The 27,755-nt window shown below is 41.5% G+C and overlaps 1 protein-coding gene across 1 annotated transcript; it reads right to left on the reverse strand.

The window, feature by feature from the left end:
* On the reverse strand, positions 1–27,696 carry prokr1b (prokineticin receptor 1b). Its single transcript, XM_041866878.1, has 2 exons — positions 27,153–27,696; positions 1–712 (listed from the first exon to the last, which is right to left on the reverse strand). The coding sequence occupies exons 1-2, from the start codon at positions 27,620–27,622 to the stop codon at positions 1–3; spliced, it is 1,182 nt and encodes a 393-aa protein (XP_041722812.1). The 5' UTR covers positions 27,623–27,696.
* Between the last annotated feature and the right edge of the window lie 59 nt (positions 27,697–27,755).

Consider the following 27,755-nt stretch of genomic DNA (forward strand, 5'->3'; position numbering starts at 1 on the left):
TCATCTCAGGCGAATGCATTCGACCTCCTCGGTCACGGGCATGGAGGATGTCCGGATGTCTGTCTCGTCCACGGTCTTACTGGGAGCGTAGGTAGACCTCCAGCGCAGCAGCACAATCCTTTTCAGGTACTTGACTGTGTTGTTCTTGACACTGACAAAGCAGAAGGTGTTTATCATGCTGTTGCTCATGGCGATGCACTCAATAATGTAGAAGGCCACCAGGGAGTTCCTCTGGCGGGAGATGAGTGTCGGGTGGAAGTCGCGTAGGATGGTGAAGCCGTAATATGGTGCCCAGCACAGAATGTATGCTTTCAGGATCCCGATCAGGACCATGACTGTCTTCCGCCGACAACGCAACCTCTTCCGGATCTGCTCCGTCTGGAAGCCCGGGACGCTCTTGAACCAGAGCTCACGGGAGATCCGTGCATAACATATCACCATGACAAAAACGGGCACAAGGAACTCCAGGGCAAATATAAACAGGAAGTAGGAGCGGTAGTAGGCCTGCTGGTCCACAGGCCAGATCTGGGCACAGAAGGTCTTGTGGGTGTTCTGAGAGGTGTTGGCACCACCATGAGGGTACATGGTCTCGGAGGCAAAGTAGGCAGAGGGGATGGAGATGAGGATGGGTACGACCCAGACACCAGTGATCAGACAGTAGGCTGTCTGGTACTTCATACGAGGCCTCAGAGGATGGACAATGGCCATGTACCTGAGGACAGAGGAGAGGGTGTATTAAGGTACATAAAATCTAGTAAAAAGGAAATGTATGTATACTGCCACTCCTTGCAGCATGGGGAGAGAAATAGTCAGTATAGATTTGCGTCAGTCTACTAGGATACTTGCAAATGGAAAACTCTACGTTTTGAATCAAGCATTGTTTTGCGTATAAGTTCAAAAACCATGTGCCATGGAATCGGCACATCGAAATCTCTTCCCTACTATTTTGCAACCTGTATGGCGCCACGGTCAACATTTTGGTCTCCAAGTAAAACTGATATATTTTTTTGTCATGTTTTTGTGTTCATTTTGGTCTTTAATGAAGGGCAAACAAACATGTTCCCTACCTTCTCCCCCTTCCACTTATCTCCTTCATTTTTGCGGTAATGCTGTAATCAGTTGGTTGTAATTTTGAATAGAGAAAACATTTCCATATACAGTATGTTTGTCAACTTCACATGTGACATTATTCCACCTTTCCTATTCATAATTTCATTAACAATGATAATTACTTTTTTTAAATGGTATTCCATATTTTTTTTATATATATTTTTTATCAATTAGTATATTTGAATTTAACCATATCATTTGTTATAATATTTGTCCTGTCTTTTCTGGAGGATGGAACTGGAATTGCAACCAGCTTTGTATGGCTTTTTTTTAGATAGGGCGATATTTTGAAAAAGGTTCCATTTTCAATTAACTGAAAGTGAGAGGTTGTAATCTGGATAAAGGGATGAGCCATTCTTACTAATCTACTGGAGAACAAGTTCGATTTTACGTATATAACTTTTGTATGACTGATGCTTTTAGTGAGGGGTTTAATGGTTTAATATTTAATAATTTTAGCCCCCCAAACTCATATTTATTACATAAATAAGCACATTTTATTTTGTCTGGCTTGCCATTCCAAATAAAGTGAAATATTTTTGTCTCAAATAATTTAAAAGACAAATCGTTCGGCGTAGGCAGGGCCATAAGTAAATAGGTAAACTGGGATATAACTAAATAATTAATCAGGGTGATTTTTTCCACAAATAGACAGGTATTTACCTTTCCATGGTAGCAAGATCTTAATCTATTTTGGCTAACCTTCTGTAAAGATTAGCTGTAGTAAGTTCCTTTATTTCTATAGGGATATGAATACTGAGTATGTCCACTTCACCGTCAGACCATTTTATTGGTACTTCGTAGCATTGCCTTTAAATTGTTTAACTTGGGTGAAACGTTTTGGGTAGCCTTCCACAAGCTTCCCACAATAAGTTGGGTGAATTTTGGCCCATTCCTCCTGACAGAGCTGGTGTAACTGAGTCAGGTTTGTAGGCCTCCTTGCTCGCACATGCTTTTTCAGTTCTGCCCACAAATGTTCTATAGGATTGAGGTCAGGGCTTTGTGATGGCCACTCCAATACCTTGACTTTATTGTCCTTAAGCCATTTTGCAACAACTTTGGAAGTATGCTTGTGGTCATTGTCCATTTGGAAGACCCATTTGCGACCAAGCTTTAACTTCCTGACTGATGTCTTGACATGTTGCTTCAATATATCCACATAATTTTCCTTCCTCATGATGCCATCTATTTTGTGTAGTGCACCAGTCCCTCCTGCAGCAAAGCACCCCCACAGCATGATGCTGCCTCCCCCGTGCTTCACATTTACATTACATTTACGTCATTTAGCAGACGCTCTTATCCAGAGCGACTTAAATTATGAACCAGACTTGTGGAGGTATACACGTTTTTTTCTGAGGTCTTGGCTGATTTCTTTTGATTTTCCCATGATGTCAAGCAAAGAGGCACTGAGTTTGAAGGTAGGCCTTGAAATACATCCACAGGTACACCTCAAATTGACTCAAATTATGTCAATTAGCCTATCAGAAGCTTCTAAAGCCATGACATCATTTTCTCAAATTTTCCAAGCTGTTTAAAGGCACAGTCAACTTAGTGTATGTAAACGTCTGACCCACTGGAATTGTGATATAGTGAATTATAAATTAAATAATCTGTCTGTAAACAATTTTTTTTAAAATTACTTGTGTCATGCACAAAGTAGATGTCCTAACTGACTTGCCAAAACTATAGTTTGTTAACAAGAAATTTGTGGAGTGGTTGAAAAACGAGTTTTAATGACTCCAACCTAAGTATATGTTAACTTCCGACTTCAACTGTACATAACTTTAACCCATTGTATAAGAGATTATCTTAAATTAAAATAGTCCAGACATTTATATATACAGTACATTCTAGTCATACTTTATCAAAAGCATTTTCAAAATCTGCTATGAATATTAGAACTGGTTTCCAAGATTTTTCACATTGTTCTATTGTTTCAAGTACTTGTCTTATATTATCTCCAATGTATCTTCTATCTAAAAAACCTGTCTGATCAGGATGAATAATATCCGACAACACCTTTTTACATTCTATGTGCTAGCATTTTGCCAGTGATTTTTGCATCACAACACTGAAGTGTAAGGGGCCTCCAGTTTTTTAGATAGGTGGTAAGTATAAATATCCAGTCTGAGTCCTGTTTCAGTAATAGTGAAATCAAACCTTCTTGCTGAGTACCTGATAGTTTACCATTTTTATAAGAGTGCTTAAAACATGCTAATAGTGGATCTTTGAGTAGATCAAAAGTGGTTTCATATACCTCAGCTGGTATGCCATCCAGCCCTGGGGTGTTTCCTGGCCTAAAGGCTTTAATTGCATCAAGAAGTTCCTCCTCTGCAATTTGGCCATCACACAAGTATTTCTGTACAGATGTTAATTTGACACTATTATTAGTAAATACATTCTTACAGTTAACTTCAGCTAGTGGAAATGGAGCAGCCTGAAAAGATAACATATGCTTAAAGTACAGTACTTTGCTTCCTCTTTCAAAATATAATTTGATGAATCATGGATGACTCCGTCATTTGTAAGAAGTTTCTGTAAGTTATTTTTGGTATCATTTCTATGTTGAAGATTTGGTACATGTTTCTCCATTTTCCCATGCATCTCGCTTCATTTATAATACATAATACTTGATCATTCCCGAATAAGTTCCTCCATTTCTTTTTCTTTTTCCTCTAACATATTATGTGCCTCTATGGTAGTTTGTATTGCTATCTATATATCTATACTGTTATTTCTTCTATTTCCTTTGTTAATATGAACTCTTTTGACCGAAATTGTTTTTGTTTTAAAGATGAATGTTGAATTGCAAGACCTCTAAAAGCACATTTAAAAGTTTGCCATACAATAAGGGGATCTGCTGTACCCTCATATGTGCAATCTAAGTGTCACATGATCTCAGTGTATATACACCTCTTCTGAAAGGCCCCAGAGTCTGCAACACCACTAATCAAGGGGCACCACCAAGCAAGCGGCACCATGAAGACCAAACAGGTTAGGGACAAAGTTGTGGAGAAGTACAGATCAGGGTTGGGTTATAAAAAAATATCATAAACTTTGAACATCCCACAGAGCACCATTAAATCCATTATAAAAAATGGAAAGAATATGGCACCACAACAAACCTGCCAAGAGAGGGCCGCCCACCATAACTCACGGACCAGGCAAGGAGGGCATTAATCAGAGAGGCAACAAAGAGACCAAAGATAACCCTGAAGGAGCTGCAATGCTCCACAGCGGAGATTGGAGTATCTGTCCATAGGACCACTTTAAGCCGTACACTCCACAGAGCTGGGCTTTACGGAAGAGTGGCCATAAAAAAAGCCATTGCTTAAAGAAAAAATAAGCAAACAAGTTTGGTGTTCGCCATGTGGGAGACTCCCCAAACAATGAAAGAAGGTACTCTGGTCAGATGAGAATAAAATGAGCTTTTTGGCCATCAAGGAAAATGCTATGTCTGGCGTAAACCCAACACCTCTTATCACCCCGAGAACACCATCCCCACAGTGAAGCATGGTGGTTGTAGCGTCATGCTTTGGGGATGTTTTTCATCGGCAGGCACTGGAAAACTGGTCAGAATTGAAGGAATGATGGATGGCGCTAAATACAGGAAAATCCTTGCGGGAAACCTGTTTCAGTCTTCCAGAGATTTGAGACTGGGACGAAGGTTCACCTTCCAGCAGGACAATGACCGTAAGCATACTGCTAAAGCAACACTCGAGTGGTTTAAGGGGAAACATTTAAATGTCTTGGTATGGCCTAGTCAAAGCCCAGACCTCAATCCAATTGAGAATCTGTGGTATGACTTAAAGATTGCTGTACACCAGTGGGACCCATCCAACTTGAAGGAGCTGGAGCAGTTTTGCCTTGAAGAATGGGCAAAGAGACATACCCCAAGAGACTTGCAGCTGTAATTGCTGCAATAGGTGGCTCTACAAAGTATTGACTTTGGGGGGGTGAATAGTTACGCACGCTCAAGTTCTGTTTTTTTGTCTTATTTCTTGTTTGTTTCACAAAAAAATAATATTTGTTAATTCATGTTAATTCCAGGTTGTAAGGCAACAAAATAGGAAAAATGCCAAGGGGGGTGAATACTTTCGCAAGCCACTGTATATCAGTGATAAATTATATCTGAACCCACTGGGGACAGACGTCAATTCAACGTCTATTCCACGTTGGTTTAACATAACTTCATTGAAATAACGTGGAAACAACGTTGATTCAACCAGTGTGTACCCAGTGGTTATCGCCCATAGGCTACACCACTATTGTCATCCTTACCTCCAACCGTTTATTCAAGTTGAATAATCTTTGGATGCCGACAGCAGTCTCAACATTGGAAGACGTAGCTTGGACTGTAGCCTACAAAAGCCTATTCCTGCTCTTATCTCGCAATCCATCATCCTTTATGAATTCAAAAGTAATCCTAGAAGTAATCATCTAGTTTTTTTTTTTTAAATCTGTAATCTGATTAATCTTTTTTGCTGGTAACATAACAGATTAGTTAGTTTTTTTGTAATCAGTTACATGTAATGTATTACATGTTATCCTTTACTCCCCAAGCCTGGTCATAATCATAGAGTGGCTAAGAGGTAATTAGATAATGTAGCTAGCAGTCATATCAAAGACCCACTAGATAGGGGATATTGAACATGAAAAGGATGTCTTGTTGTAATAGACGTGAAAAGAAAAGAGCACGGCGCACAGGACAGGCTTTTGAAAGGAACACTAAAACATCTGGGAAGAGAGACTGGCAAAATGGTGTCCCTTGAGAGGGAAAGAACAAGATGTACAGTGGGGAAAAAAGTATTTAGTCAGCCACCAATTGTGCAAGTTCTCCCACTTAAAAAGATGAGAGAGGCCTGTAATTTTCATCATAGGTACACGTCAACTATGACAGACAAATTGAGAAAAAGAAATCCAGAAAATCACATTGTAGGATTTTTTATGAATTTATTTGCAAATTATGGTGGTAAATAAGTATTTGGTCACCTACAAACAAGCAAGATTTCTGGCTCTCACAGACCTGTAACTTATTATTTAAGAGGCTCCCCTGTCCTCCACTCGTTACCTGTATTAATGGCACCTGTTTGAACTTGTTATCAGTATAAAAGACACCTGTCCACAAAATCAAACAGTCACACTCCAAACTCCACTATGGCCAGGACCAAAGAGCTGTCAAAGGAACCAGAAACAAAATTGTAGACCTGCACCAGGCTGGGAAGACTGAATCTGCAATAGGTAAGCAGCTTGGTTTGAAGAAATCAACTGTGGGAGCAATTATTAGGAAATGGAAGACATACAAGACCACTGATAATCTCCCTCGATCTGGGGCTCCACGCAAGATCTCACCCCGTGGGGTCAAAATAATCACAAGAACGGTGAGCAAAAATCCCAGAACCACACGGGGGACCTAGTGAATGACCTGCAGAGAGCTGGGACCAAAGTAACAAAGCCTACCATCAGTAACACACTACGCCGCCAGGGACTCAAATCCTGCAGTGCCAGACGTGTCCCCCTGCTTAAGCCAGTACATGTCCAGGCCCGTCTGAAGTTTGCTAGAGTGCATTTGGATGATCCAGAAGAGGATTGGGAGAATGTCATATGGTCAGATGAAACCAAAATAGAACTTTTTGGTAAAAACTCAACTCGTCGTGTTTGGAGGACAAAGAATGCTGAGTTGCATCCAAAGAACACCATACCTACTGTGAAGCATGGGGGTGGAAACATCATGCTTTGGGGCAGTTTTTCTGCAAAGGAACCAGGACGACTGATCTGTGTAAAGGAAAGAATGAATGGGGCCATGTATCGTGAGATTTTGAGTGAAAACCTCCTTCCATCAGCAAGGGCATTGAAGATGAAACGTGGCTGGGTCTTTCAGCATGACAATGATCCCAAACACACCGCCCGGGCAACGAAGGAGTGGCTTCGTAAGAAGCATTTCAAGGTCCTGGAGTGGCCTAGCCAGTCTCCAGATCTCAACCCCATAGAAAATCTTTGGAGGGAGTTGAAAGTCTGTGTTGCCCAGCGACAGCCCCAAAGCATCACTGCTCTAGAGGAGATCTGCATGGAGGAATGGGCCAAAATACCAGCAAGTGTGTGAAAACCTTGTGAAGACTTACAGAAAACGTTTGACCTGTGTCATTGCCAACAAAGGGTATATAACAAAGTATTGAGAAACTTTTGTTATTGACCAAATACTTATTTTCCACCATAATTTGCAAATAAATTCATTAAAAATCCTACAATGTGATTTTCTGGAGAAAAAAATTCTCATTTTGTCTGTCATAGTTGACGTGTACCTATGATGAAAATTACAGGCCTCTCTCAACTTTTTAAGTGGGAGAACTTGCACAATTGGTGGCTGACTAAATACTTTTTTTCCCCCACTGTATGTCAAGAGAAGTCTAGTATTATCATAAGGAGACGTATGCTTGGATTACGGCGGAGGAATGGAGGGAATAAGATAGGCAGAGGAGGTCAAATAGAGAGAGGGAGGAAGAGGGTGAGCTTGAATTGGTTAAAAATTGAGGGAAAATTGAGGTTGTTTGTTAAAGAAGAATGGTAGAAAGTGAAAGCAGAGTGAGCTGTAAACCGGATCGAAGACAGGATGAGAAATGGAAGTGAGTGAGGGCGAAGTATCGGAGGTGGTAGGTGTGGTGAAGTTCTCAGAGCCCGAGGCTTGCACTGAGGGTCAGGATAAAGATGAGTCTGTGACGGTAGGAGTGACATTTTTGGAAAAAGTGGACCCTTGCCTTTTGGCTGATCAATTTGTGGTTTCAGGGTGGGTGAAAACAGTGAAGGTAATCAGAAGTGGTCTTGTAATAATTATTTGTTTCTGCTGGTCAGAGGGAGCAGGCGCTCCGCATTAAATGAATGGGGAAAAGAGATGTGAATTATTTTGCTCTCAAGAAAAGCGTGCCATTGAAAGGAGTGATTACTTGGGTAGCGGTAAATGTGAAAGTTGACCAACTGAAGGGGAAGATTCCCGGTGTTTGTGATGCTCGTCGTTTGGTGCGACGCAGACAGATTGGTGTGAGTGGTGAAACAGAAGAGTTGTTGTCTGTTCTTTTGCATTTGATGTTGAGTCTTTGCCTGACAAAGTGATGTTAGGATATATAATTTATCCCATACAAGCTTTTGTGCCAAATACATTACGTTGTTACAGGTGTCAAGCCTATGGGCATGTGACAGCAGTGTGTAGGAGGGAGGATCCTAGGTGTGAGAAATGTGCAGAATGGCATGAGACAAAGGAATGTGTAGCATTGGGGAAAGTAGTGGTATGTGTTAATTGTAGGGTTGCCAATGGGCTGGGGATCAGAAATGTCCAGTGCGAGACAGGCAGATTGATGTTTTCATGGTTAGAATAGTGCAGAAGTTGTCCTATGCTGAGGCAGTGAAGAAAGTAGAAGAAGATGGGTCAAGGGGAGGGATCCTGAGAGGAGTGGTGTGAGTAGTAGATCTGTACCAGTACAGAGGGATAGGCCAACAAGTCATATATGCTTCAGTAAGATTGGATTTTTGGCGTTTATAGCAATGGTTATCAACTGTACTGCAGGGATGGAACGTAAGTCGCAGAAATTTGAGGTTGTGGTGGCAGCTGCAGAGAGGTATTTGGGTGTACAAGACTTGATGTCAGAAGAGTTACAGGGTGTGTTGAGTGGTAGTGTCCCATTCTTTCAGGCTGTTGGCCTGAGGTAGGACTAGATAGATTTAAATAGTGGAGTAGAGTGTTTTGGGTTAGATAGTAGGGTTAGATAGTAGGGTATGTGTTGATTTCTTTCTTCTTTTTTTTCTTCTTTTTTTAAGCAAAGTATAAGGAAGTTATACTCCAGTCTAGTAGGTGGCGGTAATGCAACATTTATTGGATGCCAACCGCCGTTAAACCTTGTTGAAGAAGAAGATAGATTTGAAAATAATAGAGGGCTTGCATTTGCATCACAAATAACCACACTAGGCGCCATGTTGGAAGACCAGTCAGTCTGGTGAAAGTCCTCCTATCGTCCACATGGTTGGCTGCGTTTTGCTTTCACCGTAAACTTCGGGAAGATTGCCCATTATTTCGTTTTTCTAAGGACCCAGAAAACGGAGGCAGTGGGAGAACCTATTCAAATAAGTAAATATATTTAGAAAATGGTTAGTTACAGGAACTGTGTGCAGGCTAACTCAAATGAGCTGCTAATGTAATGTTGGCTAGTTAGCTAGCTAAAGTAGCTAACTAACTTTACATATAATATAGCAAGCCAAGTGAATTAAATATCACCAGCTAGCTAACTGCATATTAGCTTCAAGATTGAGATTGGTTGACTAAATCAGTCAGTGGTTCTCAATTCTCTTTTCAGGGACCCCCAGCTGTTCCAGAGGTAGCTCACTTGATTCAAATAGTCAATTAACACAATAGTAAATAATATGGAATTTTAATAATACACTATATATACACAAAAGTATGTAGACACCCCTTCAAATCAGCCACACCCGTTGCTGACAGGTGTTTAAATCGAGCACACAGCCATGCAATCTCCATAGACAAACATTGGCAGTAGAATGGCCTTACTGAAGAGCTGAGTGACTTTCAACGTGGCACTGTCATAGGATGCCACCTTTCCAACAAGTCAGTTTGTCAAATTCCTGCCCTGTTAGAGCTGCCCCGGTCAACTGTAAGTGCTGTTATTGTGAAGTGGAAACGTCTAGGCGCAACAATGACTCAGCCGCAAAGTGGTAGGCCACACAAACTCACAGAACGGGACCGCCGAGATCTGAAGAGCGTAATGTGTAAAACTTGTCTGTCCTTGGTTGCAACACTCACTACCGCGTTCCAAACTGCACAAGAAATGTTTGTGAAATGGGTTTCCGTGACCAAGCAGCCGCTCGCACACAAGCCTAAAATCACCATGTGCAATACCAAGCGTCGGCTGGATTGCTGTAAAGCTTGCCACCGTTGGACTCTGGAGCAGTGGAAATGCGTTCTATGGAGTGATGAATCAAGCTTCACCATCTGGCAGTCTGATGGACGAATCTGCGTTCGGTGGATGCCAGGAGAATGCTACCTGCTCCAATGCATAGTTTAGTGGAGGAGGAATAATGGTCTGGAGCAGTTTTTTATGGTTCGGGCTAGGCCCCTTAGTTCCAATGAAGGGAAATCTTAACGCTACAGCATACAATGACATTCTAGAAGATTCTGTGCTTCCAACTTTGTGGCAACAGTTTGGGGAAGGCCCTTTCCTGTTTCAACATGACAAAGCCCCCTTGCAATGCCCCCAGGTCCATACAGAAATGATTTGTCGAGATCAGTGTGGAAGAACTTATAATATAATAATATGCCATTTAGCAGACGCTTTTATCCAAAGCGACTTACAGTCATGTGTGCATATATTTTTACGTATGGGTGGTCTCGGGAATCAAACCCACTACCCTGGCGTTACAAGCGCCATGCTCTACCAATTGAGCTACAGAGGACCACAAACTTGACTGGCCTGCACTGAGCCCTGACCTCAACCCCATCGAACACCTTTGGGATGAATTGGAACACTGACTGCGAGCCAGGATTAAATCACCCAACATTAGTGCCCGACCTCACTAATGCTCTTGTGGCTGAATGGAAGCAAGTCCCAGAAGCAATGTTCCAACATCTAGTGGAAAACCTTCCCAGAAGAGTGGAAGCTGTTATAGTAACAAAGGGTGGACTAACTTCATATTAATGCCCATGATTTTGGAATTAGATGTTCGACGAGCAGTTGTCCACATACTTTTGGTCATGTAGTGTATGTATAACTCCCTTATATCGAAATGCATTTGTAGCTACAGTGAGGGAAAAAAGTATTTGATCCCCTGCTGATTTTGTACGTTTGCCCACTGACAAAGAAATGATCAGTCTATAATTTTAATGGTAGGTTTATTTGAACAGTGAGAGACAGAATAACAACAACAAAAATCCAGAAAAAAACATGTAAAAAATGTTGTATTTTAATGATGGAAATAAGTATTTGACCCCTCTGCAAAACATGACTCAGTACTTGGTGGCAAAACCCTTGTTGGCAATCACAGAGGTCAGACGTTTCTTGTAGTTGGCCACCAGGTTTGCACACATCTCAGGAGGGATTTTGTCCCACTCCTCTTTGCAGATCTTCTCCAAGTCATTAAGGTTTCCAGGCTGACGTTTGGCAACTCGAACCTTCAGCTCCCTCCACAGATTTTCTATGGGATTAAGGTCTGGAGACTGGCTAGGCCACTCCAGGACCTTAATGTGCTTCTTCTTGAGACACTCCTTTGTTGCCTTGGCCGTGTGTTTTGGGTCATTCATGCTGGAATACCCATCCACGACCCATTTTCAATGCCCTGGCTGAGGGAAGGAGGTTCTCACCCAAGATTTGACGGTACATGGCCCCGTCCATCGTCCCTTTGATGCTGTGAAGTTGTCCTGTCCCCTTAGCAGAAAAACACCCCCAAAGCATAATGTTTCCACCTCCATGTTTGACGGTGGGGATGGTGTTCTTGGGGTCATAGGCAGCATTCCTCCTCCTCCAAACATGGTGAGTTGAGTTGATGCCAAAGAGCTCGATTTTGGTCTCATCTGACCACAACACTTTCACCCAGTTCTCCTCTGAATCATTCAGATGTTCATTGGTAAACTTCAGCCGGCCCTGTATATGTGCTTTCTTGAGCAGGGGGACCTTGCGGGTGCTGCAGGATTTCAGTCCTTCACGGCGTAGTGTGTTACCAATTGTTTTCTTGGTGACTATGGTCCCAGCTGCCTTGAGATCATTGACAAGATCCTCCCGTGTAGTTCTGGGCTGATTCCTCACTGTTCTCATGATCATTGCAACTCCACGAGGTGAGATCTTGCATGGAGATTGACAGTTATTTTGTGTTTCTTCCATTTGCGAATAATCGCACCAACTGTTGTCACCTTCTCACCAAGCTGCTTGGCGATGGTCTTGTAGCCCATTCCAGCCTTGTGTAGGTCTACAACCATGAGTTGTTAATCATGAAACACACACCTCTGCCCTTCTGCTTCCCGGAGAGATATTTATTCCTGTCTGCGCGATGAACTGAGAAAACCTCTGGCTGGACTGATTTCGACAGAATATCCCAAGAGAGCCATGTTTCCGTGAAACAAAGTATGTTACTGGCCTTGATGTCTCTCTGGAAAGAAATCCTTGCCCGGAGTTTGTCGATCTTGTTAACCAAAGACTGAACACTAGCGAGTAGTATACTTGGAAGCGGTGGGTGGTGTGCGGTGGGTAGCTTAACTCACACATTGTTTACATTTTGTTGAGCTATATGTTCTCAATTTAAAAACGATACCAGTAGACAATGTACATGAGGCATATCATTATGCTAGATATTGTACATGCCTTGTGCTGACATGAAATTGTTTAGTGCAAATCCAACCCTTGTAATCTAGGTGGTGAAATGTCTGGAAGCAGGAGATGAAGGGATCCTTAGCTTAAAACATGCACACAACTACTATTACTACCACCAAATTCAATGCCATACTTTTCTCCGAGAAGGTCTGTGTGTTACGTGGAGCACAGGAGGTTGGTGGCACCTTATTTGGGGAGGATGGGCTCGTGGTAATGGCTGGAGCAGGATAGGTAGAATGTTATCAAATACATCAAATACATGGTTTCTATGTGTTCGATGCCATTCTATTCGCTCCGTTCCAGCCATTATTATGAGCCGTCTTCCCCTCAGCAGCCTCCGCTGACGTGGTGTCACTGTGATAATGAAGATGGTTTGCCTAAGACTACCATAACAATTGCAATGTCTATGCTAAATGTGTTTAAACTGTGAAAGAAAGAAAGAAAGAAAGAAAGAAAGAAAGAAAGAAAGAAAGAAAGAAAGAAAGAAAGAAAGAAAGAAAGAAAGAAAGAAAGAAAGAAAGGGCTATAAGAAATACATTTTATTCAATGGGGCAGGGCAAAGCAGAGATGACACAAAATATGTTTAATTTCACCCATACAACAATATACAATAGTATTTTACCCAGTCCCTGACGATGAAAAACATGCCCACAGCATGATGCTGCCACCACCATGCTTCACTGTGGGGATGGTGTTCTCGGGGTGATGAGAAGTGTTGGGTTTGCGCCAGACATAGCGTTTTCCTTGATGGCCAAAAAGCTACATTTTAGTCTCATCTGACCAGAGTACCTTCTTCCATATGTTTGGACCAGAGTACCTTCTTCCATATGTTTGGGGAGTCTCCCACATGGCTTTTGGCAAACACTAAACGTGTTTTGAAAATATTTGAAAGGTGGAAACTGCATGTAAGAAACTCCACCAAACCAACCTGTGGTTTGTGGAAAGTTTGTATATGTGACATAATACAGAATCCTAGGCTTTTTGACAAAAACTCTTCTTTACAAGAACAGACTCAATGTTTCAAAATTATATATCATACACTGCAACTGGAGGAAAAATTGGAAAGAATGCAGCTTCGAAAATATATAAACTATTTATAAACCCATTAAGGAGAGAAGTAGGAGAAAAAGCCCTTCATAGATTTTGCTTAAATTTTCACACGTGCTAGTGCTCTTCTTTGTTTACACCCATTCAGCATCATTCACACCCTCTTAAGCCTTAGCCCCACCCATCTCTTCACATCAGCTGAAACCTGGTCCTGCTAAATTGATGGTTCATGATATCATCTAGTTAAGTCAATGGGTCTCTTTTGTTTTGACATGTAAACAAGTTCATAAACCACAATAGCTGGCCATTATCACCCCTCAGACACACCAAGCTAAATTGATGGGTCATATAAGCATCTAGCTAAGTGGATGTTTAGACATGTAGCTAGCTAGCTAGCTAAACATTTTACATTTTAGTCATTTTAGCAGACACTCTTATCCAGAGCGACTCACAGTTAGTGAGTGCATACATTTTTCATACTGCCCCCCCGTGGGAATCGAACCCACAACCCAATACAAATTGATTGTCATACACTTAGCAAGCCACCATGCATGAAATGATGCAGTATGAATATGCAGGAGTAAGACAGTCTGCATGGCATTGTCCTCCAGAAAGTAGTCTCACAGCACTTTCTCCCACTGAGCTTTGTCAATACCACCAGATAAATTCAGCAATGTTGTAGCAACTATTTTGCAGTTGTCCATAGCTACAGTATATCTTTAAAAAAATCTGCAGTAGCAAAAATATTCCATATACTGACCAGGGAAGCCCCAATTCTGTTATAGACAGAACCCTTGGACATGACAGACCAATCAGGACTCATCTCTTTGCATGTCCAGCCCGTCCATTATCTCAGCCAATTAATGGCTACCAAGGAGGGATCCTGTCTTTCTACTGTAGTGTATTGAGATTATGAAGGTGTTAAATGTTTTTAAATGGAACTGAAAGAATGTTGATTTTAGTATCAAGAGGGAATGTTTTAGTGTAACGCCACATACAACAGACAGGAAGTGGGTTGCAGACAGGGGATTGGACCGTAGAGGGAGCCACCCACATCTTGGGAATTTATATATACTGGGGGAAAAACGAAGGAGGGTCAGAAAGCATTGAGATTCATTTGGGACTGCTTCTCCAGACTTCGCGTGTCTGTAACTTATGTTGTAACCTCGTGATTTTAATAAAAACCTTTGAACACGGTGCAGCTTAAGCAGACTCTTTGGTTGACAGCAATAGCCACCAGCAGCCGACGCGACACGACAAATGGTGGCCAGTACGGGTACTGATTACATCGTTCTTTGTTCCTTTTCTGAGTGTCGAGTTGACTACTGCTCAAGCCGGCTAAGGTGAGATTTCTCCCAATTTGGGCATTAGTTGTGTCGATTGCTCATAAGGGGAATGGGATAGTATGTACAGTGTGAATTTTGGGCTGGTGTGGTGTGATTGCTGTTGACTAGGAGGCTGAAATAAATATTCTAAATTTGGTTGATGGGTAAACGGTAAATAATAGGAAGTCTAGAACAATGGATTGGTAGTGAATAAAAGCTGGAATACGTATACATATTTATGGCATTGTGAATCTGTTAAAGACCTCGAAATGGGGCGACTCGCAGGAGTGGGCTACAAATCCTGGGCGACGTATTAGACTTTGTCAGGTTGGTTCTGGGAACTATGACGTGAACGATTATATTCTATGTTATACTCCTCTTATAGCCGACGGGAGATATGTTGGGGGTAACCGCTCGATATGATATTCATGGCTCAAGGCAGCATAAAGTTAGACGGAGATATGGATAATGATTTGGGCACAATGCAGGATATTTATTTGTGTGGTAGGCCGCAATTAGCTAAAGGCTAAGGCTAATTCTAAATGCTTGATTGTGTTTCAGGCCACGTGGTACATAGCGGCTAAGGCTAATTCTAAATGCTGGAGTGTGGGTCATGCTACATTGTACATAGCGGCTAATGCTAATGCTAAATGCTAATTGTGTTGCATGCTACATGCTAACGGATATCCTTAGAGACCCCATTGCGATGGATTAAAGTCTCTTAAACTTGTCTCTGTGTGTGTAAGTCAGGTTATATGTTTTGTGAGCGCTGTTAAATGTTGTAGGAAACGGGGGGGAAACGGGAGGTACAGCTGGACTGTTAACCGTTTATTTGGGTTGGGGAGAGGTCTAAAATCTCCCTTCCACGGTGAAAAAGTATTTTTGAATGGATGTGCGCATGTGCTTGATTTTACGGGGCTAAAACTACGACATGCGGTTGTGCTAAGCCTACAAAACACGGCATTGTGGGTAAGGGTCATAGGTCTTTGGGGTTACCCTGCAGGGGAGAAATAGCCACAGATAAGGGGAAGGTGGACACGAATCTTCTAAATCGTTAAAGTAACTGTTATTCGAACATGAAACTATTTGTTGACATGTAGTAAATTTATAAATTAAATATATGTTGACGGAGTATAATGCATTGAATTAAATGACGGATTAAAATAAAATAAAAATGTTTTGAGCGATCTATTTAGTCCTGGGTTCAGTCTTATAGCAAATATGAGTGGGGGAATATTGAATGTGGATAACTTGGTTAAGTGTATAAACTTTAAATGCTTGTCTGTACCGTTTTGTTCCCTTGTCATATGAGGCTATAGAACGAGAGCAAAGGAGAGAGAGGAGGGGCTAACGTGTGCGTGACGTGACAAGGTGTGACGCAGGCAGAGGATCATTCAAAATCAGGCTAGTGCTTTTTTGTCTACAAATCTTCCCTATAGGATGTTGGATGCAATGACACTCTCTCAGACGCTTGGCAACGGACTGATCATTTGAATAAAATTTGCATTTTGGTGTCTCTGTGCATTACTGGGCTTGATTGGGGGCTCGGTTGGAAAGCAGGTACTGACATTATTCTGTGATATTAAAATACTTGGGTGTATATTAAACAATGGAATTTATTGGTGTGGTAGTGTTGTAGATTGGAAGTCCTTGTTTTTGTGATTGCTGTGAAGTTGACTACTGGTATTCACTTTCCGGATTCGTTAAGGTAAGTGGGCCACTAATTGATAAATTGGTAAAATAGGTGTAGAAATAAAAGATTGGTGTTAATTATTCATAATTTTTAATTGATTTTTAATTGATATTTTAATTGATGTTTTTTATTTTTTATTTAAAAATAATTTTTGAATAAAAATTAATTGAATTTTTTTAATTGGGTTTTTATTTTTAATTTAAAAAAAAAAATTGAATACATTTTTTTTTTTTGATTACATTTTTAAGATTCATATTTTTGTTGATTTTTTTTTTTTTTTTCGGGTTGTTTAGGTTATATTAATAATTATAGGGGGGGAAGCCATAGGCTATATAGGCTAAAATAAAATAGGTCACAATAAAGGAATATAAAACAGTAGTTACAATGGGGAGAAAGGATAGCAAGGCTATGAAAGTTATTACACCGGTTGATATAGTGGAACATAGTAATCCTTTAGTTAAGGGTATTGCGACATTATCCGGCAAATGGAACAAACGTTGGCCTGACATTGAACAACCATGGCCAGTGGAAGGGACTCTTAACCCTGACGTCATCAACATCATGAAAGTGCTTCTGTCAATTTACAAGGCAGATCAGAAGAAGGGAAAACAAAAGGAACGACGTAAAGAGAAGAGACAAAGGGAGCTGGGTGTTCTTAAACTGTTTGAAGATGAAGGACAAAAACTGATGAAAGATACCAACGACAAGGGAAGCAAAGGTATGGAGAAAAGGCTAAAGGAAGAGACGTCGACAGAGAAACTAAGGGTAGAAGTCGGTATACCTTTCTCACATACGGATTCGGCGAAAAGACCCCCACCTTATGAGAAGGAAGTAGAGCTTAGGGATGCTTATCCTCAGCTTCCAGTGATCCTCCAGCAGGGTGATTATTACATCAGAGATGAAGATGAACAAATAATAGAGAGAGGACAAGCAGAAACGACCATAAAATATGCATCCAAGCTCCAAAGGTAAAAAGAAAACGAGAAGTCTGAAAACTAAGGGTGGAATGAGGTTAAGTAGGATGGAACTGGATGAGGACGATGATGATCAGAGTGATTTAGAGGGGATCATGGGTGGATATGATCCTGTCATCAAACGGAGGTTGGCCAGAACGGAGAGAAGGGGTAAGGAAGGTTTGAAGAAGAAGGATACAAGATATTACAGTGCTGAGGAAGGTTTGAAGAAGAAGGATACAATATATTCGAGTGCTGAGGAAAGCAAAGATGAAGACAGCGATAAAGAGGAGACTGAAGGTGCTGTGTATTCGAAAGGAGTTTATCCTGCAAAGACTGGCACAGAAGAAATAGAAGGAGATATAGACCGATGCTTATCAGAACTGAAGAATGCAAGAACTGCAGAAGAGGTAAGAGAGCTAGAGGAAGAACTCCGGACGCTGACCATACAGAAGGAGAAACAGCTGAAAAAAGAATCTAAAAAAGGTGAGACAAAATATGCATTAAGGTCAAGGAAAGATACCACGAGCAAAATGATACCAGTTATCATTCGAGGTCAAAACTTTGAATATAAGCCGTTGCAAAATACCGATATGTCAAATATACTTGAGAAGTTGCCTATTCTTCAAAATGGGGCCTATCCTTGGATTTCGAAATTGGAAGAAATTACGGTGGGAACACAGTCTGCCATAGGAGACGTTAAGAGACTGTTGGCTAATCTCATTGGGATTCCAGATATGGAAGAAGTCTTTCAGAGAGCTGGACTCATTAGATATGTAGGGACTGCAGTGAACGATCCTGAATTGTTGGCTGCAAGTAGGAATCGTCTGTGGAGAGCATTGAAAGATACATTTCCAACAAATGTGCATCCTGATAATATTTTGATTGACCCGCTAGGACAACAAGAAAATCCGAGAGCCTATGTGTCAAGAGTTCATCAAGTGTGGAGAAATATTACTGGAAATGATCCAGATGTGAGTCAAATTGAGCAGTCAATTTTGAGAGCTAAACTGCAAATGGGACTGCCCTCACCAGTAAGGAGCAAACTGGCAGAAGTGGTTGGACTTGGAAGCATGACAAAAGGTGTCTATACAGATCACATAGCTCATCAAGTGGATCTGTACAGGAAGAAGGAACTCAACCAGAAAGAGCAGGACGAAGAAACTCTCAGAAAACTAAATCAAATACAACTGGGGGAGAATAAAAAGGATAAGAAACAAGCTTTGGTTATGCAGAGTCAGTGTGCACCAAACCAACAATCACTGCCACAGCTTCAACCAGAACAGTTCCAACCGCAAGTGTACCAGCCACCAATGGCGGCACCAGTTGGTTCATATCCACAGCCAATTTCTGGACAGACACAGAATTGGAGAGGAAGAGGACGAGAAGGATTAGAAAGGGGAGGAAGATTTAAGCCATACTTCCCGCAGTCTCCAGAGGTGTGTTATAATTGTGGACAGGTTGGTCACTTTTCCCGTGAGTGCAATTGGTCAGGAGGAAACATTAGAGGGAATTTTAGAGGAAGATACAGGGGCCAGTCAAGATCATCTGGAGGACCGGTGAACCCCTACAGGGGTCCGGAGCAAGGATTATAGAGGTGCCTAGATGATCCGAAAGGGGGGTGTCAGCTGGTAGCATCAGGACCGGAAAGAGATCCAACAATTGAGGTGAAAATAAACAACCGACCATTGGAAGTGATGGCGGATAGCGGAGCTGCGTTCACCTGTGTTCGACCTGAAGATGCTACACATCTCCCTATGTCCAATCAACTCGTTAGGACAATCGGATTTGAGGGAGTAAAACAGCTGATTCCTCTTACGGAACCAATTGAGCTATGCTATAAAGATCAGAAAATTACAATACCCATACTGGTATCAGAACATACACCTGTTGCATTATTGGGAAGAGATGCATTGTGTAAGTTGAACTGTACAATAAGATGTACACCAGACGGCTGTCTGATAGAAATGCCAAAGGAAAAGGTTTACCAATTGTCGATGATGACGGAGATGGATTCGTCTTCAGTATTCTGGATTGGAAATCTCAGTGAAGATTTTATGAAGCAGGCTAAGATATGGGAAAGATTTATTGTTGCAAATATGCCGGATGCGAAGCTTCCGGAATATCCATTCCATTGTACGCTCAAGTATTTCAAGAATGCTGCTCAACCACACTCAGAGGAATGGTTGAGTCATCAACCGAAGAATGTTCAACTTAGCTCAAGTTGCATTATTTTAGGACCACAAGGAGCAGCTATGAAGATAAACACAGACGATTATCTGAATAGAGAATTTGATATTGAGAAGAGTGTGCCACATGTTACCTTGTTGGTTTCGGAAGGCTATGAGCAAAAGCAAATAGGAGAAATGATGACAGAAGCAGAGAAACTTAGTTTCAGACCAATGAAAGAGAATTTGGCGATCTGGAGAAGTGAAGATCAACAATTTCTTAAAATAATGATTTCGGCTCAAGGACAAGGAGAGCCACAGGCTGTAGGAATGACACATGAATCTATTTGCAATATGAAAATTGATTCAGACCCTATGAAAGAGGAGATGTTGCAACAAGTTCCAGAAGGGTTGTGGTCTCAACATAGTACTGATATTGGACTTGTGAAATCAGCCCAACCTGTGAAGGTTGAACTTCGACCAGGAGCCAGACCTCCATGTAAAAATCAGTATCCATTGAAAGATGAAGCAATCAAAGGAATTGAACCACAAATTGAAGGACTTTCAGAAGCAGGTGTTTTAAGGACAACAAAAAACCCTCGGAGTAACACGCCTTTGTGGCCTGTAGAAAAACCAGATGGAACTTATCGTGTAGTTCATGATTTGAGAGCAGTAAATGAGGTAGTAACTGACTTTCCAGCAGAAGTGCCAGACCCTCATACCTTGTTAGCTCAAGTTCCTCCTGATGCGACACATTTTACAGTACTAGACTTATGTGGAGCATTTTTCAGTGTTCCACTTAGTGTAGAGAGTCAGAATTTATTTGGGTTCACATATAAGGGACAGTTCTATGAGTACAGTAGAATGCCACAGGGGTACCGGCATTCGCCGCTTATCTTCAATAAAGTACTGAAGAAAGATTTGGTAGGGATAGATCAGATATTGCAGAGCACTGTCATTCAGTACGTGGATGATATAATGGTTTGCTCACAAAATAAGGAAACATGTCATAGGGACTCAATTAAATTACTACAGGTATTGGCAGAAAAGGGGCATAAGGTGTCACAGAAAAAGCTGCAATATTGTCAGGAGAAAGTTGTATATTTAGGTCAAAACATAACTCATGGCCACAGAAACATTTCGGACAGGCAGGTGGAAACTATTCGTAAGGCTCCAAAACCTAGAACAGTCAGAGAAATGATGACATTTCTGGGTATTGCTGGTTATTCCTCAGCTTGGGTAGAGGGTTATACTAGTTTGATGGCACCATTGAGAGCTATGGTTAGGGGTACTGAGAGTGGTCAACTCCATAGCAATCTTTCTTGGACACAGGAAGGCCATGTGGCATTTGAAACGATCAAACAGAGGTTGCAGGAGGCACCTGCACTTGCACTACCAGATTACTCGAATAACTTTTTGCTATATGTGTCTACTTCTACTGGAGGTAGATATGCGTGTGCGGTTCTTTGTCAACCGACAGGCACGGGGACGAATCCTCAGCCTATTTCCTACTACTCTACTGCTTATTCAGAGGTAGAACTAGGGTTACCACTGTGCTACAGAGCAATGGTGGGAGTATATTCAATGTATGACAAAGCATCATCGGTCACGATGGGCTACCCAGTGACAATTCTTACCCATCATAGTCTCAGAAATCTTCTGAACTATGGGAGATATACATTGACTATGCCTAGGCTCAGAGACTATCATAGGCTCTTAGAGCAGGAGGATGTCACCCTAGTGAGATGTGATACAGTAAATCCAGCCGAGAGTTTACCAACTTCAGAGGATGGTGAGCCACATGATTGTGTCCAAGAAGCAGAGAGATATTCGAGGCTCAGATCAGATTTACAAGCCTTTCCATTACGTGAGGCAGACCTGGAGTATTGGACTGATGGGTCTTGCTATCGGGTGGGAGATAAATTATGTGCTGGTTATGCAGTAGTTAGAGGCAGAGGGACGGGATTTGTTGTTGAAAAGGCTGAAGTAATACCACAGCCTGCATCTGCACAACTTGCTGAACTTGTGGGACTAACAGAAGCATGTTTGTTAGCAGAAGGAAAGCGAGTAACCATATACACTGATTCAGCATATGCACATAGTGTATGTCATTTGTTTGGGGCGGTATGGAAAGGTCGAGGGTTTAAGAAAACGGATGGTTCTCCGATACAACATCATGCACAAATAATGAAACTGTTGCATGCTATGATGAAGCCTACAGAGATAGCGATAGCTAAGTGTGCAGCTCACAAGACAGATATGTCAAGAGTGACACAAGGGAACAAAGCTGCTGATGAAGCTGCAAAAGCCGTCGCAGGAGCGGATAAATTGGGAAAAGTTTTGCTGGTCACTCATGTAGTGGACTTGGAAGACAAAATTACGCTTCGGGATGTAATTTTGATGCAAGAAGCCGCTTCTATGATCGACAAACAGCTATGGCTAGACCGAGGAGCGGTCAAAGATGCTACTGGTCTGTGGAGAAACCATGAGGGGTTGATAGTAGCGCCTCTAGACCTCTTAGGTCTGATGATTCAAGAAGCACATGGGTTAGCTCATGTTGCGAGGGGGGAGGTTAACAGAAAGATCACAAAGGAATATGGTTTTTGGGCTCCATATTTGTTTGAACAAATTGATTATTTGATAGGAAGGTGCACTATCTGTCTTAAAAATAATGTTCGAAGAGGGATACCTGTTCATCCAGGTTACATTCCTACACCAAGGGGTCCTATGCGTGAGTTGGTCATTGACTTTGTTGATATGATACAACCAGTTGATGGGAAAAGATACATGTTGGTGGTTGTAGATAGATTTTCACGATGGACAGAAGCTTGTCCAACCAAGCGTAAGGATGCTCAGTCGGTTGCCAAGTTCTTGTGTAAAGAAGTCATAAGCAGGTGGGGATTACCCGATCGAATATCCTCAGACAATGGAAGTGAATTTGTGGATAAATCAGTTAAATTGATGTTGCAAAAATTGGGAATTAAGCAACGTCTTGGAGCAGTTTATCACCCACAAAGTCAAGGGATGTGTGAAAGAATGAACGGTGTCTTGAAAAAATCGCATTGTGAAAATTTGTCAACATACAGGTCTAAACTGGATAGCGGCGCTTCCTTTAGCACTAATGGTGTGTCGCTCAAGTGAGTTACGTGATCTACGTATGACACCCCATGAGTTGGTAACAGGAAGAAGGATGCCTACGCCTTGTTTGCGAACAAGCGGAAAGGGTCCAAGCTTGGCCCTGTTGGAAGATGAAATGAGAGCGTACGTTACATATATGGCCAATTTTCATAAAAAGTTGTCCACATATGTTTCTGACAGGCAAAGACAAGAAGAGGTGCAGAAGGCGCCTGAGGAGGATAAGAGGAATACAGTACAACCGGGAGACAAAGTATTCGTAAAGGTATTCAGAAGGAAGTGGTATAACGAACGTCGTGAAGGACCATTTGAAGTGGTTCGTAGTACTGGAACAGCTGTCCAGGTTAAGGGATCTCCTACGTGGTATCATTTGTCACATTGTGTTAAAGCACCTACAGAAGAGGTGCCACGCGCAGAGAGAGAGGATGGAGATAGGGGAGAACAGGAAGAGGGAGAGATTGTCAATGTTGGGGTTAACATTGATAATGGTGACACTGCTGATGATGCCAGAGATGACTATGCAGGGGATGGAAAGGAAAGGGGATTTGGGGAAATTGATTTTCAATACGTCCCAGAAGCAACAGGGAATATTTCAGTGGGATGTGAAGCAGCAAAGACCACCAAGGGCAACTCTGTTACAGGAGAAGCTAGTGATTCAGTTGGACAAAGTAGGCCTAGACCAGTTAGGAGGAAAGTCAGACCAAAACGTTACGAAAACTAGGGATGAAGTTACAGCGATAACACCAACACTTCAGTCTGTTATAACAACAGTGGGAAGCATTTTAACTCTTTCAACATTGATAGTTATTAAAGCCATAAATATATCGCATTCGATTACAAGGGAACCAATAGTGCCAGCACCAATTTTAGAACAAAAGACTGTTATTAAGGTTAATACATCAACTAAATCAACTACTTTAATGGTAACTTTGGAAGGATTTAATGGTACGACGGCAATAACAAATGTAGGAGGTATGATACCGACACCAACTTTTCTAAAAGTAAACGATGTAACAGAAATGACTCAGCAAATAGTGGTAGAGAACAATATAGGTTCATCTGAAATAGTACAGGATAATATAATGGAAGTACAGGATGAGTTCTTTGGGTTCAACCTAACATCAGAAGATACATCTGATCAATACCGCTCGTTAGGGAAAAGAGACGCTAAATGGAAAGCATTTGGATTTGATTCGTCTGTTTTGAAGATTAAAGATCAATGGGCAGGGAGAAATCTTTGGTTCCAGCAGTTAACTCATTCTGTAAGATCAGTGAGGAATCTTGAGGGTCCATATCTGTTGAGAATTCCAGCACCAGAGACGTGGGGTTCAATTTTACAGACGGTCGCTCAACCCTTATCAAGTGGGTGTCAGTCCTATGCGTTGAGATGGTTGTTGTATCATCAACGAGCATTGACAGATAAAGGAATGTCGTTGTCACAACATTTGTTTAAGCCTAGGTATAAGTGTTCTTGGTTAAATGAATTTCCCTATGTGAATATGTTGGATGGTAAAGAGAGTCAGGTAACAGCGATCCCTGAAGCATTTGAGGTGAAAGCAGTGAGGGCTAAAAAAATTGTTTTTGTTCTAATAAAACAGATGATGTGAATGGTATGTTCATGGGAATATCAGATTGTGATGATTATATGATGACTTTGGATAAGCACGGACAAAAGGTTAGAGAGGACAAATATGATGTAACTTTTTATGTACCAGGTAGTAAGAAGAGCAAGACTTTGATGGTGAGAGATCACCTTTTGCCTGTCAATGTAACTATTGGGAATTTTAGAGATATTTGGTGGGTTTGTGGTGATAAAGCATATATATTCTTACCCTATGGATGGAAGGGATGTTGTTACATGTCAACGTTGAAGCTTCCATATGAGGTTTTTACCATTAGAAGAGGAGTAGCACCGAACACAGATCAATCTGAAACTACTGTTGAAAATAGGGTGAAAAGAGACATGGCTACATTTAATAATCTTGAAGCCTACCATTGGAGAATAAGTCTGGGAGAGAAGTGGGGACTTGGTCTTTTTCCATGGTATGGTGTAACATTTTTAGCAGATCATATTGATAATATTACATATACGTTGCAGGGCTTTGCGAATGAAACAATAAGAGGGTTTCACCTTCTGTCAAATACTCAAAGAAGTCACAGACTGATGCTGTTGAAACATGACATGGCTCTTGATTATATTTTGGCAAAACAAGGTGGCTTATGTTTGGCTATGAATCTGACGGGGGATGATTGTTATACTTTGATCCCAGATAGTTCCGATAATATCACGAGTGTTATAGATGCGTTGAAGAATATAAGGGATGCATTTGGGAGATCTGAGAAAGCTGGATGGTCAGCGAAGTCTTGGTTGCAAGATCAGTGAGGCCCAATAGGAGCAGTGATGGTTCAGATTTTAGTCGCAGCTCTGATAGCGTTGTGTGTCATGTTTTGCTTTTGTACTTTGTTACTGACCTTTGCAAAAGCTATGATATTAAGATGGGTTGGTGTTGTGATGCCTGGAGACAACACTCAGATGCCGTTGTTGATTGTTCCGGATCTGGATGAAGATGGACAAGGGGGTCTGGATGGAGTATTGATGGATAAATATCCTTTTTGATTATTTGATTATGTTTCAATTTTTTCAATCGTAGTGTGATTTTTAGTATGATTTTATGAATCAAGGGGGGGAAGAGGATAATGTGATTCATATATCATTTATATATCATTTTTATATTCTTAGTTGATATCATTTATATAGCATTTTTATATTCTTAGTTGATATTCATGTTTAATTTGAAAGTGTTGTTTTGCAAAAGATACTGTTTGGTTTTTTCTTTTCTTCCAGAAGCATTTGGGGGAACATGGGAAGGGACAATATGACTGGAGGAGATGAAACAAGGAGGGTGTGGCCGATTCCATCATCAACAAATCAATTGGAAGTCGAGACTACGGGGAGATGAAGTGTAGTGGACTACATTCCAGTGTCTGCTATGAAATATAGACATATTTGATGTATAATACATAATTGTGTCATATTCTTAGGTATTAATTTTTGTAGAATGATGTTTGATGTTATTGAATACATGTGAGGATCTTAGATGTTTTTGTTTATTTCGTGAATGTTTAGGGACAGGGAATTTAGGCAGGGAGAGGTTCACTGTAGGGTCCAATGGGTTGACCAGCCTTACAATGGATATTTATTGGATAGGATTTTGTTTGCAGGGGCTTACATGTGTATTTAATTGCATCATAGTTTCAAATGCATTTACATGGTTTATGAGTTTATCAGGAGTACCGAGGTGGTTGCCTGGGGCAGTAGGACCGTGAGAGAATTTTACTGTCTTGATTGATGGATGGATATCTGAAAAGATGGCTGCCGGACAGTTTTTCGCTCTTACACTCCATAAAGATTTGTTCGTATGTCATAGTAATGTATTCACACTTCATAAACAGTTGTTCATATTTCATAAGAAAGGTATTTACACTCTAGAGGAAAATGATTTTGGTTTAATGTTAAAGATACTCAATAAGATAAATTGTTACTTGTCATAATCCTATTCTGTTTGTTTTCGAGACTTTTAGTTTGTCTCGAAGGGGGGAATGTAGTGTATTGAGATTATGAAGGTGTTAAATGTTTTTAAATGGAACTGAAAGAATGTTGATTTTAGTATCAAGAGGGAATGTTTTAGTGTAACGCCACATACAACAGACAGGAAGTGGGTTGCAGACAGGGGATTGGACCGTAGAGGGAGCCACCCACATCTTGGGAATTTATATATACTGGGGGAAAAACGAAGGAGGGTCAGAAAGCATTGAGATTCATTTGGGACTGCTTCTCCAGACTTCGCGTGTCTGTAACTTATGTTGTAACCTCGTGATTTTAATAAAAGCCTTTGAACACGGTGCAGCTTAAGCAGACTCTTTGGTTGACAGCAATAGCCACCAGCAGCCGACGCGACGCGACACGACACTACCTATATAGCTCAGTGCTTTCTCCTTGGCTAAACTAGGCTCGTAATTTAACATTTTGATTCATATTTACAGACTACATTCAAGTTTTTTTTAAAGGCTGTCCTGTGAAGTAGGAACGAGCGTCAAACCTTACACAACTTTTTCAGGTCAGTGCAACAATGGAAGGAAGACACGTACAGGGGACAATTTAGAGACATTGGCACTGACTTTGATGGCAGACTATGCTAGCTAAGTCCCTTATTGATTGCTACAAGACTGACACAAGGGGCAAGGTGCCCTCAAAAAGATACAACTGCAAGGCAATTAGTGGACACACACACACGTGCACGCTCACACACACACGTCATTGAAAGAAACCAATAAAAGGGGATAAGGCACCCACCCACCTGTCTGCAGCGATAGCCAGCAGTGCGTTAGTGGACACGTAGAGAGACACAGTCCTGATGTAGTTGACGGAGGCACACAGCACCAAACCATGGTCCCAGGACAGCTGCTTCACCACATAGTAATCCACCAGGAACGGGCAGCACACCACTGACACTATGAAGTCTGATATAGCCAGGTTAGCTATGAGCAGGTTAGTGAGGTTACGCAGCTTCTTGTACCGTGCCAAAGTAGCGATAAACAGGAAGTTGCCAACACCGCAGACGAGCATAATGCAGATGAGCACCACGGCGATGACGATGGTGGCGACGAAGAAGGCTGTACCCTGCGTAGTGTCGGGCATCTCGTTGTCGGGAACACCATAGTCTGTGTAGTAGTTATCCGTAAACGGGTCCAGCTCGCTTCCTCCCAGCACATGGTCAGGGGTCTCAGCGTACACTGCCGACAGGTGGCTGATGTTGTGATCTCCCATGGTGAATTCACAATAAGTTTTAGGTTTCTTGTTATACTTTGCGTTTTCTTTATAAGTTATTTTAGTGTCTTCCAGGAACCATTTCATAAGGTGTTTGGGTCATGGTGTCAGTGTCTTGCAGGAACTATGCAGG

The sequence above is a fragment of the Coregonus clupeaformis genome, chromosome 37, assembly GCF_020615455.1.
Source record: "Coregonus clupeaformis isolate EN_2021a chromosome 37, ASM2061545v1, whole genome shotgun sequence".
NCBI classification, from domain to species: Eukaryota; Metazoa; Chordata; class Actinopteri; order Salmoniformes; family Salmonidae; genus Coregonus; species Coregonus clupeaformis.